The following is a 21,518-nucleotide window of genomic DNA, read 5'->3' on the forward strand; positions in this document are numbered from 1 at the left end:
CCAGATTTAACTAAGATTTACTCTACTTTAACTAAAACACAATTAAGCTCACAAAAAAAAATACAGGAAAAATCGAATTCAATATACAATTAAAACTTTGTTATGGTTCTCCTCATGGATCTATAAAAAAAGATCTTTTTTTATAGTATTTTTGTATTTTATTTGTAATAAGGCTATGTACTGGCTAATTGGCAAGCATTCTTCACTTTCAAAGCAAAACAAATTACTCTTGTCTACAAGTCCTTATGCCTTTGTGGACTTATGGTACTGAGAGAGATCGTGAATGCTCCCTGGTACATTAGAAATGACGACCTACATCGGGACCTTAAAGAAGATCTCGTCACGGACATAATTAAAAAAAAAAAGCCGAAGCTCACGAACGCAGACTTCACCATCATGTGAACGTCGAGGCTATCCAGCTCCTTGACAACACGGAAAAGTTAGATTTATATTACTCATTAGCCTATAGTAAAAGGCTAGATCGTAATTTTCAATAATGATACCTTAGGTTCATTATTTTAGGTAAAAAAAAATATATTTGTATACAAATATAATTTACATAAAACATACATATAAATGCATAGAAAATGAGTTATCTGTATTAACTGTGTTAAAATAATTCAAAAAGATTTTAAAGTGAATCTTTTATTACATCGTCTCAAACTTTTTGGTCTGTGTAGCGCATGTCGCGTGTATCGCGGCTGCCGAGTAGGTATACCGTCCGTACCGTCCGACCGTCACGCGACATGCGCTACACAAAGCAGTGTTCGGAACCGTTCGAACAGTTTCACTTTTACCGTGGTTTCATAAAACCACACAACATTTTTTTTATATAGAAATCTTGTTTTAAAATTAAACTTATATTAAACTTTACTATACCTAGTCTGGTCATAAGTTCTGTCACATATGTTTTATTAAATGAATAAAAAGTTACTTTTATATATTTATCTATACATATAATAAAATCGTAGGAAAGTCAAAACTGTACATTGAATATTTTTTTAAAAGAATACATAATCCATGATCTATAATCGATATAGAAGCCAAAAACATAGTTTTTAGAATTTTTGTCTGTTTGTCTGTTTGTCGGTTTGTCTGTTTGTCTGTTTGTCTGTATGTTTGTCCAGGCTAATCTCAGAAAGTACTGCACGGATTTACTTCAAATTTTGCATGAATATTACTAACAGGTCGGGTCAGGCTGTTATATACATATTATCATGCTATCACCTTCGGGGGAGGAGCTGTGAACCTTTATTTTTCTTACGTATTCCGTGTACTACGACAGCGTACAATATAAAGACTCATGTTTAAATGTTGTTTTTGAGTAAGCCATGCTATTGTCTACCTTTACACTATAAAAACTACATCATTTAAGTAATTTTGGCAGAGAAACAGTATAATGAATCTTAGTAGTATAAAGACAAATTTAAAACAGCGCCATCTATGAGATTTCATTAAAATTAAATCAATTTACATAATATTAACGCTCCTTGGAAATTCATAATGTAAATATTATGATGTCGGTGAGTTTGCTTTTTTTTTTAAAGTTAAATAAATAATTCATATATTCCCAGAGTAAATTTCAGGTGCGCTTATATTTCATGTGAATATACTAAATTTTTATAAGTGAGGGTAGATGTTTATTATTTGATGTTAGTTACAGTTATATAGGTAATAGACGTAGTATTTGTATTCTCTTTGGGTAATAGCAGATAACAGTGATTGTGTTCATTTTTAAAAGCCGAAGATTTTTAAAATTGTGGTTACATTTTTAAAAATCTTCGGCTTTTTTTAATTTTCGCCTTCTTGCGTTCCCACAAAAGGTAAGTTGTAGCTTTTATATTTATTGTTTATTATAATTATATAGTTAGACTCATGTTTTTAATTAGTTAAAGTTATGACAAAATAAGAAAATGATGAAATTTTATTTTTATCATGTATAACTTTTACAAGACTATATTATACGCCCAAAGAAGGTCACTTTAGTTCTTGATAAAACTTTATTTGTTAGTAGCTTTTTATTAAAATAAGGTACACTTATCTTTTGATTTTTTTTTATTTACAGATTCAATGTTCATAAAAATTTACGATTTGCGTGAGGATGTAGTGGCAATTATAGTAACCTTGCGCGTGGTCAATCAATATTCAATACATATTATAATAAAATTCTAGAAAAGTGATGTCTGTACAATGAAAATATGTAAAAAAAATAGCAGGGACCTTATTATTAAATCGATCTCAAACCCAAAACTGTAGTTATAATTTTTTTTGTCTGTTTGTCTGTATGTTTGTGCACGCTAATCTCAGAAACGGCTTATCCGATTGAAAGTGTTTATTTCATGTTAATCGGTTTGTAAATAAAAAAAGTTATGACCATTTAAGTATTCACGGCGAACATTTGCAAAGGCATTCTATTGTACACTATACAGTGTACGATAAAACGTAAGTTATCTGTTATACGCTACAGTAATTATTCCTTATAAATGTCCAGGTGATCATATCGAAAGTCCCCAAGGGTGGGGGGGTAAGCTGAGGTAGTAGGGGGGGAAGGGGTCAAATTAGAATTATGCTTACTTCTAGGTAAATTTTATACATAAAATGTCCTTTAAATTATGTCGTATTATATTTTTAACCCCTTTTAACCATTTTTAACCATCAAAAAGATGGGTGATAAGTGTTTGACCGCTATGTTTGTCTGTTTGTGCCACCGTAGCTCGCTAACAGGTAATACGAATTAGATGCGTGTTAGGCAGCATATTTTCCGACGCTGGTTCTTAGATAAAGTGTATCAAAATCGGTTCATCCATTTATTATACCTAGGTATATAGAGGTAAAAGTAGGAATGTGGGAAAAAATATAAGTTATATTTTTATCCAATTCGGTATATCCATTTATTAGATTACAGCGGTGAAAGTGGGAATGAACAATAATCGAATGTGGTCAAATAATATACTCAAGCGGCATATCAAAATATAAAAGAGCAACGTGTTTTATCGAAATCGGTTCATCCGTTTATTACATTTAGGGGTGACAGTGGTTAGATAAATAAACCAAATGGAGCACCAAACGACAGGATATGACGTGTACATATAGGTATAATTAGATAATATGGTTTACATCAAAATCGGTTCTGCCATTTACTAGGTGTGGAAAGAGAAGGGTTGAAAGTCTGTGAAAGAAGAGGGGGATATGGGAGCGAGAGGATAGCCACACCCTGGAAATTTTGAACTCTACTCAAAGCCACATAGGCCTGGCTCTTGGCAATTTTTTTTCCTAAAGATACCACTTCTTTTGCCACTGTGATCCATTACAATTTGTGCACGGTTACGGCCCAACTTAAAAGATGTCAAGGAGCAACAAACTTATAGATATCCATATGATGTAGGAATGTAATATGGAGGTAGAGATAGGTCTCGCTCACTTGAAAATATCACATGAAAATAAGAAACCGAAGTTAAAAATTTAAAAATTAAAAAGAAAAACCCAACTCAACGAAGGAAAAGGAATAAATAATAATTTTACAAACTTCCCGACGATCTTTAAAATTAAGTACCATTATAAAAAAAATATAATTGTATATGATATGATAATGATGGTATGGCAGCCCCGATGACTTTGTTTTTTTATTTTTATAAATATTTAAAATGGTATTTATTTTTAAAGATCTTCGGGAAGTTTGTAAAATTAGTGAAACTTTTATTACATCGTCTCAAACTTTTTGGTCTGTGTAGCGCATGTCGCGTGACAGTCGGCTGCCGAGTAGGTATAAAGCAGTGTTCGGAGTCATTATCGTACAAATACGATAATTTTGTGCCTAAGTTTCACTTTTACCGTGGTTTCATAAAACCACACAACATTTTTTCCTTTTTCTATGCACTTTTCTTCGTTGCGTTGAGTTTATTTTTATTTAATTTTTATTGCACGGTCTAAACGGTTTAGTTACTACGGCGTGAGACAGGAAAGATCTGAGCGCTGAGACAAACGTCAAAACGCAAAGGAATAGAATCCGCTATCGATACTAATTATTGTCTTAAGCGTATGATGTTTTGATAAGGATTTGTTCATCTTACCAACGACGACGACGACCACGAACAAAATTTTCATCCAGTCGTAATTTAACAAAATTGTGCAAAACACAATTAAAAATAAATTATTAAAATTTCCTGTCGTTCTGGTGATTGGAATTTTTATTTTTGAGATCAACGAATGAAAAAATAGATTTTTCGTAGAAACGGTTATATATATTGTCAAAAACATCCATACAAGGAAGGAATTTATTTTTATTTTTTAGCTCAGTTTAGTAATAAATTTTACTAACAGTTCGTTTAATTATTTATGGTAGTACGTGTTTATTCAATAAAAGTTAAGAGTGCGTATAAAGCCAGATAATTCTACGATTAAGCCCCGCACATTACGCGCCATGCCGCGCGCCCTCACAATACCCTCATACACCCGGCTCATCCAACGTACGTAAAGTTCATCGCACGCTAAATTATACACAATATTCTTCGCTCGTTCAACGCGTATTTTCGGTAGTTAGTAGGTATGTTGTCTAAAATAATTGTATAAAACAGTGAAGTTGAAATCATCACAAATTATGTAATATGTCTTTTTATTATTATTTGTTTATAATTATTAATGATAATCGATACATATTATAAAACAGTAAAAAAACTGTCTGTATGTAATATATAAAAAAAAACAATATTAGGGAAACAGTATAGAGCACGAATCCGTAAAAAAAGTCTGTCGAAATAGCGAGTATAGATACTATTTTTAAATAAACATACGCAGTCGACGACACACATTCCTCCAGAACTTTATTTTGATTAATTTGGTTATAGTCCATTGAATGAGTCCCTCCAAGGGGGGTCTAGAGTGCATGAGTTAGTAACGTAAGATGTTTCTTCGGAAACATGTCAAGAGTCCCTAGGTAATAAACATACTAAAACCCCGGGCCACTAGGAGGAGCCCCGGAGTGGGGGGAGGGGGGAAATGGGTCCATTTTTTCATTTTTCGCTTAAATCTCAAAAACGGTACATGTTAGAGAAAAACTTTCAAGGAAAAATTGAAAGGCCATAAAATTATCTACAAGTTGTACCTGAATCATTTTTTCCTATATCCTACCGTTTCTTAGTTATACGCAGTAAAACATGATTTTGGCTCAAACAATTTCCACATCAATCGATCAAAAAATATTTCTTTCTTCCAAAAAACTCAAAAGTGCAACTTGTGACCGGTACTGATAGATTGCTCTTAATTAGGTCTATAATTGGTAAAATAAACACATTCCTCCATGGAAGCCTTTAGGAGGAATCGATTGTCAAAATATTATATTATGGTAGTTTGAGTTACTGAACTTGATCTTTTTATTTTTTTCTTCCAAAAAACTCAAAAGTGCAACTTGTGACCGGTACAGATAGATTGCTCATAATTAGGTCTATCATTGCTAAAAATACCAGATTCCACCACGGAGGCGTTTACGGGGAATTGAATTTTATCAGGGTAGTTACAATACATGAACTTTTTATTTTTTTTCTTCCAAAAAGCTCAAAAGTGCAACTTGTGACCGGTACAGATAGATTGCTCATAATTAGGTCTATCATTGATAAAAAATACCAGATTCCACCATGGAGGCGTTTACGGGGAATTGAATTTTATTAGGGTAGTTAGTTAAAAAGTTCATGTGTCGTAACTACCCTAATAAAATTCAATACCTCCTAAAGGCCTCCATGGTGGAATCTGGTTTTTTTATCAATGATAGACCTAATTATGAGCAATCTATCGGTACCGGTCACAAGTTGCACTTTTGAGTTTATTGGAAGAAAGAAATATTTTTTGATCGATTGATGTGGAAATTGTTTGAGCCAAAATCATGTTTTACTGCGTATAACTAAGAAACGGTAGGATATAGGAAAAAATGATTCAGGTACAACTTGTAGATAATTTTATGGCCTTTCAACTTTTCCTTGAAAGTTTTTCTCTAACATGTACCGTTTTTGAGATTTAAGCGAAAAATGAAAAAAATGGACCCATTTTCCCCCTCCCCCCACTCCGGGGCTCCTCCTAGTGGCCCGGGGTTTTAGTATGTTTATTACCTAGGGACTCTTGACATGTTTCCGAAGAAACATCTTACGTTACTAACTCACGCACTCTAGAACTTTTTATTCAATGGACTATTAGATTGTACGACATTTTTCGACTCAGCAATTATTCTAAAAATAAAATCATTCTTATAAATGTGTAGCTGGGCTCTTATGGGTCTATATCAGATGTTCCAGATCTTTGATTTTTTTTAATCAACAGAAAATTTCCATCAGACGCAACAATTTTTGTTGACGTCACTCCTATAAATGTTAGAGTGTGATCTCAGGGTCCCTCATCATACATTCTAGATCTTCGAATTTGTATATTTATATTGCCCAGATAATACCTACACAACAAAATAACTTTCATTCAAAGCCGTCCAATAGTTCCGGAGATTGGCGTGTACAAACAAACAGACACATAGAGTTTTTTTAGGATTTACGGGAACAAACCTATCCAATGTCCTTTCTCAGGTCTCAAGCTATCTCTGTATCAAAGTTAGAGCTTAGAGAGCCAGACATACATACAGACAAACAGACAAAAATTCTATAATTTGGCTCCTATATCGATTGAAAATCACGCCCCAAGTAGGTATTCGTAAAAATATTCAATGTACAGTTTTTACTTTCGTACAATTTTTTTTTATACCTATGTGATTGTAATATTATTATCTAATACAGATTGTAAATATATATAATGTGTAGTTACTATTCACAACTTGTATTGGTTATTTACTGGAGCAAACATAGGAATCTACCTATAGTAATACTATAATATATATATATATATATATATATATAATATTATAAAACATTCCCGATTTTCCCGAAACGAATTTACAGAATTTACACAAATAATAATATCCAAACTCGCCTGGATAAACTTTCTCAAATGAATCTATAGTTTAGGTGGTCTGTTGCGGTTCTGCATCAGGTGTTTCAGTTTTCAAAATAAATTATTATTTTATATTTCCCGGATAATATAATAGTACCTACACAACAAAATAACTTTCATTCAAATCCGTCCAGTAGTTCCGGAGATTAGCGTGTACAAACAAACAGACAAACACAGACAGTTTTTTTTTATTTACGGGATAAAACTCATCCTATGACCTTTCTCAGGTCTCAAGCTATATCTGCACCAAAATTAGAGCCCAGACATACATACAGACAGACGTACAAAAATTCTAAAAACTATATTTATGTATAGATATGTACTACATATTACTATGTAATACAGATTATGAATATATTATATATATACATATACATATCATGTATATTATAAAAAAATACCTATTCAATGAAATGAAATGAAATGAAATGAAAAATATTTATTTGGACCCACATTATAAAAAGTTTACATACATGAGACACGACGATCGCCTAAACTAGGTACTAGACCTGTGCTATAGGCGATCGACGCTTTCCACTCCTATGACACAGTGCCATTATAACGTGAGTAAAAACGTAGGTAAAGATAGTAACGTGAGTATGTGTGTGTGTGTGTGTGTGTGTGTGTGTGTGTGTGTAGGTGTGAGTGTGTACGAGGATGCGTGCATAATATAGTAATAGATAAGGTTTACATACCTAATACATTTGATTTAAAAAAAAAAGTTAGATTTATACAAATTACATTTTACACATTAAATTATTACACATTACATTACAATAATATATTATTACACAATTAACATTATTACACATTATTAGTTCATAATTTTAGCAATTCTTCGGTTTCTACGTATGATAGGGTAAGTAACATGCTTGTGGTTTTATTTTTTAGGTTAAAATATGTCATGTTGCGGATATTTAATATTTTATTTACTTTATTATAGAGCAAAGGACCCATATAGGCGGGACAACGCTTAGCTGACACAGTATGAACTAGAGGTAAGTTAAAGATTCTATCATTACGTCTTTTTTCAGTATGATTTGTATGTCGAGCTGCCAAGTTATGAGTGCCTAGAACACAGTCCAATATATAAAGTTTCCTGACAGAGAGGAGGTTACAATCATTGTAAAGTGTTAAGGTAGGGTAGAGCATTGGCTTAGCCATCATTACTTTGAGAACTGCTCGTTGCGCTCTTTCAATCTTGAGCATGTGCGTTTTTGCTGCTCCGCCCCATACTTGAATACAATAACTTAGAATCGATTGACCAATGGCAAAATATACTTTTTTTAAGATATCTATGTCAGCGATGTCGCGAAGCTTCCTGAATATGACCATTAGTTTGCGAGTGCGTGATGCCAGAGTTTGAATGTGATACTTCCAGGTTAGTTGGTTATCTAAGTGAACACCTAAGTATTTGATGGTAAGAGCACTTTCTAATATCTTACACTGGCACGATTTATTTTCTTGTGGATGGTTGAATGTCTTACAAGTATGTGATGTTATAGTGAGTTCTTTCGGCTGTGAACACTTGTACAAAGAGAAGGTTAAGTATTTTGTTTTATTTAGATTGATGGTTAAAATGTTTTGACTTAACCAAGACATAACTATTGCCAGTCCATCCTCTGCAGATTTTTTTGTGCTGTTCCAGTCATTACCACTAAATACGATGGCAGTATCATCAGCAAATGAAACAACATGGCCGTTAGATAGGGTCAGATTGGAAAGTTCGTTTATGTATACGAGGAACAACGTCGGACCGAGCACACTACCCTGTGGTACACCATAAGATACGGTATGCATTGAACTTACTTCACTTCCAATCTTTACCATCTGTTTACGGTCTGTTAGGTAACTTGCGAGTAGTTGCAATGGTAATCCTCGAACACCAGCTCGTTCAAGTTTCATTAAAAGGATAGGTATTGAAACCGTATCAAAGGCTTTAGCCAGGTCCAGGAATACACCAATGCATTTTTTTTTGCTGTCGAGATTACTAATAATGTGATTCGTCAAATCAGCTATAGCGTCTTTGGTGGATTTGCCTCTCAGGAAACCATATTGATGCATCGAGAAGAAATTAGTCTTATGTAAAAACTCGTAGAGCCTTGAGTTAATAATTTTTTCTAGGATTTTCGACATTATAGGCAGCATAGCTATTGGACGAAAATTATCAACTCGATCTTGGTCTCCTGATTTATGAATAGGACGAATCAAAGCAATTTTGAAAGCGTCTGGAAATACTCCGCATCTTAATGACAGATTACATATATGGACCATGACAGGAACAAGGTACTCTTTATTCAGCTTAAATATGTTTGAGGGTATATTATCATAACCTGTAGAATTATTCTTAAGGCCGTTGAAAATTTCAGTCATTTCATAGACATCCGTGTCTCTCAAACCCATAGATGCACAAGGAATTTGTTGATTATTAGAATTAAGATTAAAGTTGTCATTGTTATTGGAGTCTTTAATTAAGTTTTCAGCCATAGTTTTACCTATATTTGCAAAATATTTATTGACATCATCCAGCGTTTGATTAAATTTTATTAATTTCTGATTGTCACATTCAATTGGGGTCATATTAGCAAATTTTTTAATGAGTTTCCAGGTTTGTTTGTCATTTCTCTTACATTTGTTTAGTTCAGCTCTTTCATAAGCGTTTTTAACCTTTCTTAAAATATTGGTACAGAAATTTCTATATCGCGAGTAAGTGATTCTTAAAGTCTGATTATTGGGCTGTTGTTTCAGTTTCAGGTGCATCTTGTCCCTGTTTCTTATACATCTTAAAAGACCCGGTGTTATCCACGGTTTCCGAGGAACGTAATTTCTTGAAATCACTTTGTATATGACATTAGTTTGTATTAATTTTTGTAGATATTTAATTAGAGCGTCAGCAGCTAAGTTTACATCAGTTAACTGTAGTATATCATTGAAATTATTATTTTTTATTTCATTCGAAACAATATGATAGTCAATTTTCACTAACTCTATCGAATTACTCTTTTTAATTTTTATGTGTTCCATCCAAAGAATTACAGCAGAATGGTCTGTAACTGAGGAATTAACAACGATGGTGTTACATGGAAGGTTCGATTTCAAGATAACATGATCGAGTGAGCTATTTCCACGTGTCGGGAGCCTATGAGCAGGTAAAAGTCCATACATTGACATCATGTTCAAGTAATCATCCATTCTTGCATCAGTGCTGCACTCAGTTATATTTATGTTTATATCACCCATGATAATGACATTTTTAAAAGATGTAAACGTTGCTAAAAGGTTATTCAGTGACTCCAAGAATCTGTCAATATTTCGACAAGCCGGGGATCTGTAAATAGCTATTATTATAGTGCAGGAGTTTAATTGAATAAGCAAAGCATTGGCATCAAGTAATATTTTTTCTGAAACAGAGCAACCAGCTATAGTGTCACGTAAGTATACAACTACTCCTTCATTTTGCGATTTACAATTTAGTGTGGCATACGAGTTGTATCCAGGTAACGACGGTACACTTGCGAGATGTTTCAACCAACACTCTGTAAGAACAATGACGTCCATATCTATAACTGACTGCCTCAAGAATATTTCCAATTGCGGCAGGTTTTTTGAAATACTACGAATATTCTGGGACAGGATGGTGAGTTTACATGTTCGCTTGTTAATAATTTCAACAATTTGATCTATATTGCATACTTGGGCTCTAGAGACATTATAATTATCTAGATCAGAATTTAATTCGATTAAGTGAGTATTAGCCATTAAAATTGATTGAATAAAAAATACTATTGGGCTTATAAATCATAGACTTAACAAACATATTAGTGTTTGTAGATATATTCAAAGAAACCAGAGCAGAATATAACTTGACTAGGACAACAAATGTGAAAGTTGCAATGAACCTCATGTAACAAATTGTAAAAATAAGTGATAAATACATTAGACTAAATAAATGATTAAATTGTGAAGAAATGGAAACCTTTACTCTTTGAAGCTTTAAGATAATTTTATATTTCATTGACGAATTCAAACCACACGCATGTATAATTTGTATGTTACTTGTAAAAATGTTGTGTATTTGTTTAAAGTGTGAAGTGTTTAGTGTGTCAAAGATTGACATTTTTAACGAATTATAAAAAGTCTTTGACATTAAAATCAATACATTAACAATTTCAAACCACTTAGAATGATGTTTAGACATAAAAATAAATAATTTCTTATAGTAAGTGCTAATTAACAAATATAAGAGTATGGAACACAGTATAAATAAAATAATAAAAATGAGCAAAAAGATCGTATTATAGTTACAATGTTTCGGCTTAATTATTATAGATATTAAAATTAACGGACTTAAAAGTGTTAATAAGTTACGATTTATAACAGTATATAGTCAATCGGCTTTAAGCTTAAGTAGGTCATCTTCAGAGCTTATGCGAATAAGAGGACTGCCATCATTAAGTCTTAAATAAACGTATCCGTGAGAAGTCCAGCAGTATTTGAAGTTTTTGTGTTTAGCCAAATCCTTAGTTTTCATATACAATCGTTTAGTTTGGGGAATCAGACTTTCGGAAATATATACCTGAGCTTTCTGTCCCGGTATTCCAAGTAGGGACGAGTTTATTCTGTTGTTAATATTATTTTTGTTGTATTTTTTCACGGTCGTAAGGAATTGATCTCGACATAAAATGTTGTTGAATTCTACGGTGATGGGTTTATTATTAGTCTTAGATTTCGATCGATAAATGTCACGAATTTGGCTAGAATCAATGTTGAGTTGTAAGTTGTTGTTAAGACTTTGCACCATACGAAGTAGATCATCTTTTTTTTCGTTTTCAGTAGCAGGAACATTGCGTATTTCCACGCAAGTTAAACGAGCGTTTCTATGCAAACTTTCGATCTTAATTTCAAGAAATCTTATTTGCGCTCGATCTGATTTCTGTTCGTCTTGCAAGGTCTTAATTTTACCGGTCAATTCATCATACTGCTGTGATAAGAACTCTAATGATGTCTTCATTTCGGTATTCGACTTACGCAATTCGGCTATTTCAGATAGAACCTTCGAAACCATGGCCAAAATTTCATCCTGTTTATCTATATATTGAACGGGTGAGTTGCTGGGCCGCTGGCGCTTCGACCTCGGACCAGATGAAGCGCTTGAATCGCCTTCCGATGATTTTGGCGGTGTACGTTGCATAGTTCGTTTTTCAAAAATAGTTAGAATAAATAGATAAAATAACGTCAACTTCACCGACTAAATTCTCACGATACCAGGCGCACAGCAATCAAAGAAAGTTATTGGATAATTATCACTAACCACTGGTAAGACAGTAAGCAGCGGGGCGGGCTTGATTGGCTCGCTTCGGTAAGGGCGGCGCACGCGCAGGCAGCAGATGGGCGGGGTATTGGGCGGAGTTTAACACGTACCGTAGCGGCCGGGTACCAGGCGCACAGGCTAGAAGGAGGTCAATGACGATAGCCCGAATAACTTCTCACAACTTATGCACTCCTATTTTTTCACTTGGATTTTTTAACTTAAAATGATTAATTTAATATTTTAAACAAACTGGCAATAATCTGAGGCACGTCTATTCCGTATCGAGGTCCGGGGGGAAGAGGATAATGTAAGTACAGTTTTGACTTTCGTACGAATTTGTTATACCTATGTATAGATGTTATGTATGATTATCTAATACAGATTGTAAATATAATATATATGTACTATTCACAACCGGTTTACATATTATTGATATTATTATTTACTGGAGCGAACATAGGATCTGCCTATAGTAATAATAATAATATAAATCTTTCTTGACTTGATTGATTGCACCGCGACTGTAAGAATTAGGTACCACTATGAATTTTATTTACCTATCTATAGTTGCTGCTGCTATCGCGTCAATATTCAGCCCGCGGAAATTATTTTACAGAAACTAAACTTTCTCAAATAGGTAAATCAAGACTTATCTTTTTATATTATAATTATTATTTATTAATATTATAACAATACTATTATAACTTACCTTCGACATTTAGTTATCTTTTCAATTTGAATCTTTTTTAGTTCTCGTTTCTCATTTTGTTGTTTACAAATCAATATTCGGCGTAATTATAAAACACGGCGCAGCAATTTTAGCGTGGTCTACTCGTCTCAACGGAGCGATAGCGTCTGATGTATGAAATAGAATTATGTTTTTAGCTCCCGGAACGTGCGATGGAAGATGATTTCTTGCGTAATTAAAAATATAGTAAGCGCCAAAAGTGTTTTATCGTGATTAAACCAAAACTAAAAGTAATTACACAAAATGCTCTGACAAATATATTGCAAATGTTTTAATATAATTGTTTATGAAAAAAAAATCTTAATAAGTATTACCATGTCCAGTAAAAAACGTAAAAGTGTGAAATTTAGAGGTAACTTCGTGAATTTTTTCTATCGAGTCAATTTCAATATTTTATGTTTTTGATCTGACAATATAATCGAAAATATCATCAAGTTTTACATATATTTTATTTTTTATATTTGGTCTTGAATATTACACGTATCAACTAAAAGTTGATTGGTGATTTGACTTTATACGCGCCCTTAAGTAGTAACTACCTACTATGCAGTCACTATTCCACGCGGACGAAGTCGCGGGCACAGCTAGTTGTTTTATATGTGGCAATAAAGCTTACATATTACTTAATAATTTCGTATAAAAATTATTCCAAATGGCATCCATGTTTTGCGATACAAGCTTTCAACCTCCGCGGCCAGTCGTCTATCGCAGCACGCTCCATGTCCATGTTTATTTCAGCAGCTACTTTAATAATGGATGCTTTGAGTGACTCCAAATTTGGGTGGGCATTAGCGCAGGTTCTCTCCTCTAAATATTACCAGATTTTATAATCCAGAGGATTCAGGTCCGGTCTAGAAGATGACCAATCTTCATGACGAATGATGTCAATCTGATGGGCGGCCAGCCAATTTTGGATACTCTTGGCTTTGTGGGCAGGTGCTGAGTCCTGCTGGAATACCCAGTGCTTATTATTTAACATGGTCTGAGAAGGAGGTTCTACGAGGTTTGTCAGGACCGTATTTTGGTGAACATTGGCACTTGTTTTCACACCCTTTTCACAGAAAAACACCTCTGTTAGGCTAAAATAAGACACTCCCAGGTAAACCATTACTGATATGGGGTGATGGCCGCGTTGGACTCGAGATACACGTTTACACGCTTCTTCACTTCTGTGGGTATACACTTTGATATTCTGTTTGTTGCAGCACTCCTCCACTGTAAAAATTTTTTTATCTGAAAACAGGATTTCACGCATTCACGATGCATTTTTCTCGCGTATCGTATAAGTAAAGCGCGACATTTATCCAGTCTTAATTTCTTCAAGCGTGTGTTAAGAAGATGCGATGTTTTTCTACAATAAGCCCGTAGTCCTAAGTCCTCGTTAAACACCCTTTTAACTGTGGTTCTGCTAAGGCTCATCTGCAGTGCCAACTGTTTTTGATTTCGGACCGGATTTTTTCTTATTCGCGCCCATACTACATTAATCACTGCCATTGACCTAACCGTGCGAGGAAGACCACTTCTCTAGCTATTTTCTAATCTTGAATCTTCCTTTAATAGTTTTATATGGCGATCAACAAATCTCTATGTTATTTGTAAATTTTTAATCAAACTGAAAAAGTTACTCGGCGCGTAACCACAAGGATGCAGAGCGAGAACAGCGACTCGTGTCTTCTTTTTGCGTCCACTCCATTGTAACAAATATGTTATTCTAATAAAATGTTTCATTTTTAAATGCGTAAAATATTCAAAAATCTAACGTGAAAAATAAATTGGCGGTAAACATGAAAAATTTGAAAATCGATCATAATGACAGAACTTATGACCAGACTAGTTATATCTCAAGCAGTGGAGTCGTTAGAACGGGTCAATTAGTGAGCTTTAGGCTGAAACTTGTTGAATAAGTCTGAGTCTAGGTCTTACGTCATAAACTGTCAAGTTGGCTCATTACGTTGAGTGCATTCTTATCTACTGAAAGAAAGTTAAAATTGTGATATTTTTATATAAATTTTAAAACTTTTTTATTGTCTTTCTATATTCTTTAATTATTCGCTTTGAAATTCACATGTATATAATCATTGTCTTGTATCTTCTGGTAGGTAGTTCACATTATTTGCAATACAATAATACATTTCAAACGATTTATATTTCATACTTATTTTCTGAAATGATGTATAACTACGTTGTCTGCTGACTTTATTTCCTACCTTGCAATACTACTATACCTAATTCACTTTTTTGATCTTTATGTAATTTAGTATGTATTAAGAGCCAACAAAACGAGTGAGAGCATTCGCTATGCCTCAAGCCTCCCTAGAGCGCGACAGGGACAACTGCAGCTCGGGCCGAAAATACGTAGGAAAATTACGCAAATTAGACGTTCCGTAGTTCCCTGTTTCCTCCTCCAATTTACGTTTTGCTTTTTTTTTATATAATGTTCGAAAATTAGTTGTATGGAAGACGGAACATAACGGAATATCTGTCCTATTTCTTACGTTTTGAAAGATTCAATCTAAATATCTTTTTTAATAATTAAGATATGACAAAGAAAAAAGTAAAAACATGGCTAAAGTTACCATAGATTAATAGTAAAAATATATTGCTCTAGTGGCACAATCCAGGGAGGAAACAGGGGACTACGTTTGCAAGGAAAAACGGCTCTTTTGTTTGCTCTTAATAACGATAAAATTAGAATTAATTTATTGCTGTTTATTGAGATAGGATTATGAAATGCTAAACTTTACAACTCTATCATGCCTAAAGCGGTAGGTTTTGCTCTTGATTCTTCTCATTAAAATATTCTTAAATCGTAGTAATAAGTCAGTGTTAACCGTGTTGTTAACAATAGGTCGCAACATCAAACATGTTTATTATTACAAACCTGTAAAACTGTGATTCATTTGTATATTAAAGTAATATAGATTTAATTTATTTATTTTAGGAACGTTGCTCATACTAACAGTGCTAAAGCGCCGATTTAGATTCTCCGATGAGATGGTAGGAGTCGTCAGCTGCATGTCCTATGCAGTCGCTACGTCAGGCCTGATCGCTGCTAGAAACACCATCGTCGTTTTTATAAGTAAGTAAAAAAGTAATTTCGTGTAATTAGCTAAATAATTTATAAATTATAAGCTTTTAGCCCGCAGCTGCGCTCGCGTAGTCATAGGAAAATCCTCATAGTTCCCATTCACGTAGGATTTTTGTGAAAAAGGCTATCCTATGTGTTTATCCAAGTTACTCTTTGGGTGTGTGCTAAATTTCATGAAAATCCATTCAGCAGTGTTTGCGTGAAGGAGTAACAAACGTACAAACTTTTGCATTTATAATATTAGTATCTATAAGGATATTCGTCTTGAAATATTGGCGAGGTTGTATATATGTACAATTATAATATGAAATGTATATTATAATATGAAAACATATGTAGGTACTTTAAACTTGCATCATATTTTATTGTCTGTGTAATTTGTATTTTATTTTAAATTCGTGGTATTGGTATTATAGCAAAGACATTTTTACACTGTCTTCAATTACAATCAATATTCTTTTGTGTCCTTTTCAGGGAAAATAGCTTTTATTCTTCTTCTTTTCTTTTGATACTTTCGTCAGAGTCAAATTGCTTATATGCTTTATGCCTTAATATTATTTATAGTCTTGCTTTAAATTCTTTAATTGAAATTACTTCCTTAACATTTGTGAAATGTTTTCTCGTGAAAATAAATCATTAATAAACCTATCAATTATCAAATGATTGACATTTTCTAACTTATTAGATACATTCAATTTTCTCTGAATGCGATAATTATTTGCGCCAGTGATTTAATAATACAATGATTTTGTAGTATAAAAACATGTAAGAAGGGCCAATAATTACACATTCGTGCGAATAGTTTGGCGAATTACGAACTAGCATATGCAATCATTGCATTCGTTATCTGCACCATGAAAGACGCGTAAATTCACTTCTAGAACTTTACATCAATAGTTAAAGAGCACGATGCGATCACGCACTAACTGGACTTAGTTGTAGTTAATACGAATTTGTGAACAGTGATTCGCAACGATACTCATGTACATACGAATGTTTCGCCGAGTAACGAAGCGAATAATGAACTAGAATGTGTAAATGCACCATAAAAAATATTTAACTATTTCAGTTATATGAGAAAATTATGTAATATAACATCATTTTCTTTACTATGATCCTAATTTAATCAGTTTATTTTAATCAGTAAAACACATTAAAACATTACGAAAAATCGAGTTGTATGAAAAAAGATAGTGTGAAAAGTTTTCAGTTTAAATAAATTAAGTAATTCATATTATTAACACCAGGTTTTTGAATACTAAAAAAAAACAAGTACTAACTTATGCGTTATAATTTCACTCTCCTTTCTACTGGAAGTTGGAACTAACTCTACATTTTAACTTTGTACATCATAGTACAACAATGATGTATATGTAGGCTCATCTTTTATCAGTTTATTTATAACAACTTTATCGTTACATTGTTTTGAAACAGAATATCATCATATTGGAAAATCTCGGGATTTTCCAATTTGATCATCACCTTTGTAGAAAAAACATACTTACCTATGTATAATACATATAAAATCAGTCAGCTTTAATTTTGCAAATACAATCTATGTTCAATAACCTTAATAAAGTACAATGTAATAGAAATAGATATTCAGTCTCATTTTTATCAAATCCAGGTAGTCTGGAATCTTAAAAAGTTATCAGATTATTAATTACCAAGCATTGTCTTTCTTTGTGCACAGATAGGCAATATAATTGATATGTACCTATATATCTATTAACCTACTTTCTTTTGTAAAACTTCTCAGACTCTTTTTTGTTTGTTATTTTTTCAACGATATCTTTATGAAAATATAAAATTAGTTTGGTCCAGGTCTGCTCTAGTTAATCTGAGATAAAACATGAAGAATTTAGTTATTTTATATTAAAAACACTCTTCTTTTCTTCTTCTTCTAAAAAATAAGATAGCATCATATTTTCTCTTTAATATTGGATTTACGTCACCATTATTTTCTCTCTTTTACAGTTCCTATAATCGGCATCATTTCACAAGGATCTCAGGTTGTACAACGGCCGATAATCAACAAACAAATTCTTCCTACTGAACAAGGTACAATTTTGAATTACATTTTATTATCATACTGTTAATGTAAAAAATCCTTACCAAAAAAAAAAAAACTTTTAATGTCTATTGTTAAGGTACTTCATAAATAGTAATTGTTAAGAAGAAAAGACTTTAAAGTCTACTTATCAAATGACCCACAATTTTTTTATCGATTCTGTTTGTTTGTAATGTTTATTGTTTTTGTTTTATCCTTATATAATTATTTTTAATGAGCGCCTAAATGAGTAAAATTTTCCCAGAAAAGATTAATAGCTTTTAAAATATATACATGCAACACAATATTTGTGTCATACTTGGTACCGGAGATTGATAAAATTAATCCTATTTGATTATCATCGCTTTACTTTTTATAATCAAATCAATTTCTCAATAAGTAATTATCGGTCTTTATTAATTGTTGTATATTATCGTAATGGTTAAGGAACTTGTTTGTGATGTGCAAAACTGTTACTATTTCCAATACGTTGATTGCTTGTCTCTATTTATGAAATGTTTATTACAATTAAGTTACCTACTTATAGATCAAGTTAAATAAATACTTATACCTTTTTTTTAAAGTGGGTAAATCTTGCATGGATATACCCACGCCACCAAAACTTTTCATATTTACTAACATTAGCTCATAAGTCCCATACTAATTACCTACTAACATTGATGGATCTCTGTCATGTCAATTGTTTTCTTACCTACATCTAAACCTGCGGAAAAATTTGCAGAGGTTTGCCACCGCAATGAACATTTGCAGAGATATTATGTTCATTGCGGTGTCATTCGCTTCATATTTATTCGATTTATAAATAATATTAATGAGAACAACACAAATAAAGGATTATTTTATTTCAGGTAAAATCTACAGCGTCCTGGGAGCGCTAGAAAGTGCGACGCAAACGATATCTTCGCCACTCTACTCCTTGCTATATTCAGCAACTGTCCCCACGCTGCCCGACGCCTGGCTCATTCCGGGCATTATCCTCGCGTTAATTCAACTACTATCTTACTTCAGCAGCAGACAACTCCGCCTCCGAAACCAAAAGAACGTTGGTGGAGAAAAAATCGAAACCAAAATAAAAACCAACGATAGTGAAACCAAAAAAATACCAAATGAAGAAACCAAAGCTCTCAATATAAAATCAAAAGAAAATGACGTAACATGATATGGTATGGACTGTGGAATATCGAATAAAATGAATTATTTTGAAGATATTTTGTTTTATTTTCCTTCCCACTAAACTAGTTACTTCGGAAATTCCTTTGCTGTAACCGCTGTCAGACTTTGGAATTCTTTGCCATTAGCTGTAAGACGAGCTTCCTCTCTTAAGTCCTTTAAAAATCTTTTACACCAGCATTTTTTAAATATAGCATTTCCTGGATATTAACTGTAACTATTTATTTTATTTATTTATATTTAAATATACTTTATTTATTTATTATATATTTTATTAAATATTGTATTTATTTATATTATAGTTAAGTACTTTATTGTATTCTATTATGATTAATACAGGTTTCTCTATAACATAATAATAATATGTAATATATTATATTACTTCCTATTTTATTTTTAACTCATAATAATATATATACATTTTTTTTCTTTTCTCTTTTACTTTTTCAGCCACCCGCGTTCCATTAATTATATGTATTATATATCTATCCTCTACCTTAGGTGGCCTGGAAGAAATCGCTTTTAAGCGATAAGGTCACCTTTTGTACTTCGCATCCTAACAGTTATATATTATACTGTACATTATAATATTAAATGGTGTGGTACAATAAATGATTAAATAAATAAATAAATAAATATTTTGTTAATTAATTGCAGTGTGATGTTAGATAAGGACGTGATAGATTGGTGCGAACAGCGATCAGATAAAAGATATTGAAGCAGATAATATGGAAAGTCCAACAGTCTTAGTCTTATGATTAAAATTCAAATATATCTATTTTAGTACAAAATTTATTTTAAACTTAACAAATAACATAGACGTACTAAAAAATCCCACGGGAGCGGGAACTATGCGGGTTTTTCTTTAAAAACGCGGGCGAAGCTGCGGGCGGAAAGCTAGTGACTCTACAAATCTTTAAAAAAATCGGCTTCATAATCCGCTGCGTAGTTTTTAATATTTAAGCATAAGTACATATGAACAGACAAACAACGGCGACGACTTTTATACTATGTGATACATTAAAATTATGTAATACCTAAATATTATTTAAAAAAATATGATACCTATATGGAAATCGGAAAAATATATTAAGTAGGTAACATTGCTTCAAGTCCGCTCGTCATTGTAGAAACAGTTTTCCTAACCGGTGATAAATAAACAATTTCTGTATTTTGCCGATTCAGAAGAGTATTTAATAAATTAAGTAAAAAAAATAAAATTAGTCGTAACCTAGCCAAAATGTTGTTTATGTTTTTTTTTTCACAAAGAGCTGAAAAATTGGCAGAAATGTTTGCACGTTCATAAATGTCGTCATTCATGAAAAGCGCTCGTCATTCAACCATATAATAGCCCTTCAACCGATGACTGCGACATAAACAGAACGCATATAATATTATCCCTTTCGATCCTACACCTGCAAAAAAAATATACAAGGTCAAACATTTTAAATTTAGGATTTTGTATTTTCCTCGAAAACGGTAAATTTTATCGTGAAAATGAATCAGACAAAATTAGATAATGTAATTCTCTAGAGTCTAGAGCAACGGATCCGACATTTTTTTCTCCTATGATTCACCATTCGTAAGATATCTCAGTTTTAATAATGACATCTATACAAATATTATAAAGAGGAAAGGTTTGATTTTTTGTTTGTTTGTTTGTTTGTATGAATTGAATAGGCTCCGAAACTACTTGGCAGATTTGAAAAATTCTTTCACTGTTGGAAAGCTACATCATTTCTGAGTGACATAGGCTAGGTTTTATCCCGGAAATCCCACGGGAACGGGAACTATGCGGGTTTTTTTTTGAAAACGCGGGCGAAGCCGCAGTCGGAAAGCTAGTGATTCATATTTTGCATCATACTAAGACTTGGAGGTTTTCATTTACGAATATATACCATTGTTAGAGCAATTATACAGGGTTACAGGTTAAGTCGACCTATTCCTGTTAAGAGCGTGTAGTAGGGGTCAAAACAAACTGATTTGATCATATAATACCATATCCAAAAGTTAGCCGTTGAAGAGTTATTGCAATTTTAATTTTTTTCTTGAAAATGCCACTTTATCTTCGCATTTAGCGTTTAACTTTTTATTTTACTTATTTGGTCTGGGTTTTTTTGAGTTTTTAAGTAAAGGTTGAGTTAAACAA

The 21,518-nt window shown here is 32.7% G+C and overlaps 1 protein-coding gene across 4 annotated transcripts in view; it reads left to right on the top strand.

Moving 5' to 3' along the window:
• LOC149908480 (lysosomal proton-coupled steroid conjugate and bile acid symporter SLC46A3-like) overlaps window positions 1-19,403 on the top strand; it is a 35,656-nt gene extending 16,253 nt beyond the window's left edge. For all 4 annotated transcript variants that reach the window (XM_090101961.1, XM_090101959.1, XM_090101962.1 and 1 more), the window contains 3 exons: window positions 15,982-16,119; window positions 18,106-18,189; window positions 19,048-19,403. In XM_090101961.1, coding sequence (XP_089958087.1) covers window positions 15,982-16,119; window positions 18,106-18,189; window positions 19,048-19,358 — 533 coding nt within the window. In that variant the 3' untranslated portion in view covers window positions 19,359-19,403. The remainder of the gene's footprint in view (window positions 1-15,981; window positions 16,120-18,105; window positions 18,190-19,047) is intronic.
• Window positions 19,404-21,518: the final 2,115 nt, after the last annotated feature.

Source organism: Colias eurytheme, chromosome 5, assembly GCF_061535395.1.
Source record: "Colias eurytheme isolate Ceu_HAF_F1 chromosome 5, ilColEury1 Martin Lab GWU primary, whole genome shotgun sequence".
Classification (NCBI taxonomy): Eukaryota; Metazoa; Arthropoda; class Insecta; order Lepidoptera; family Pieridae; genus Colias; species Colias eurytheme.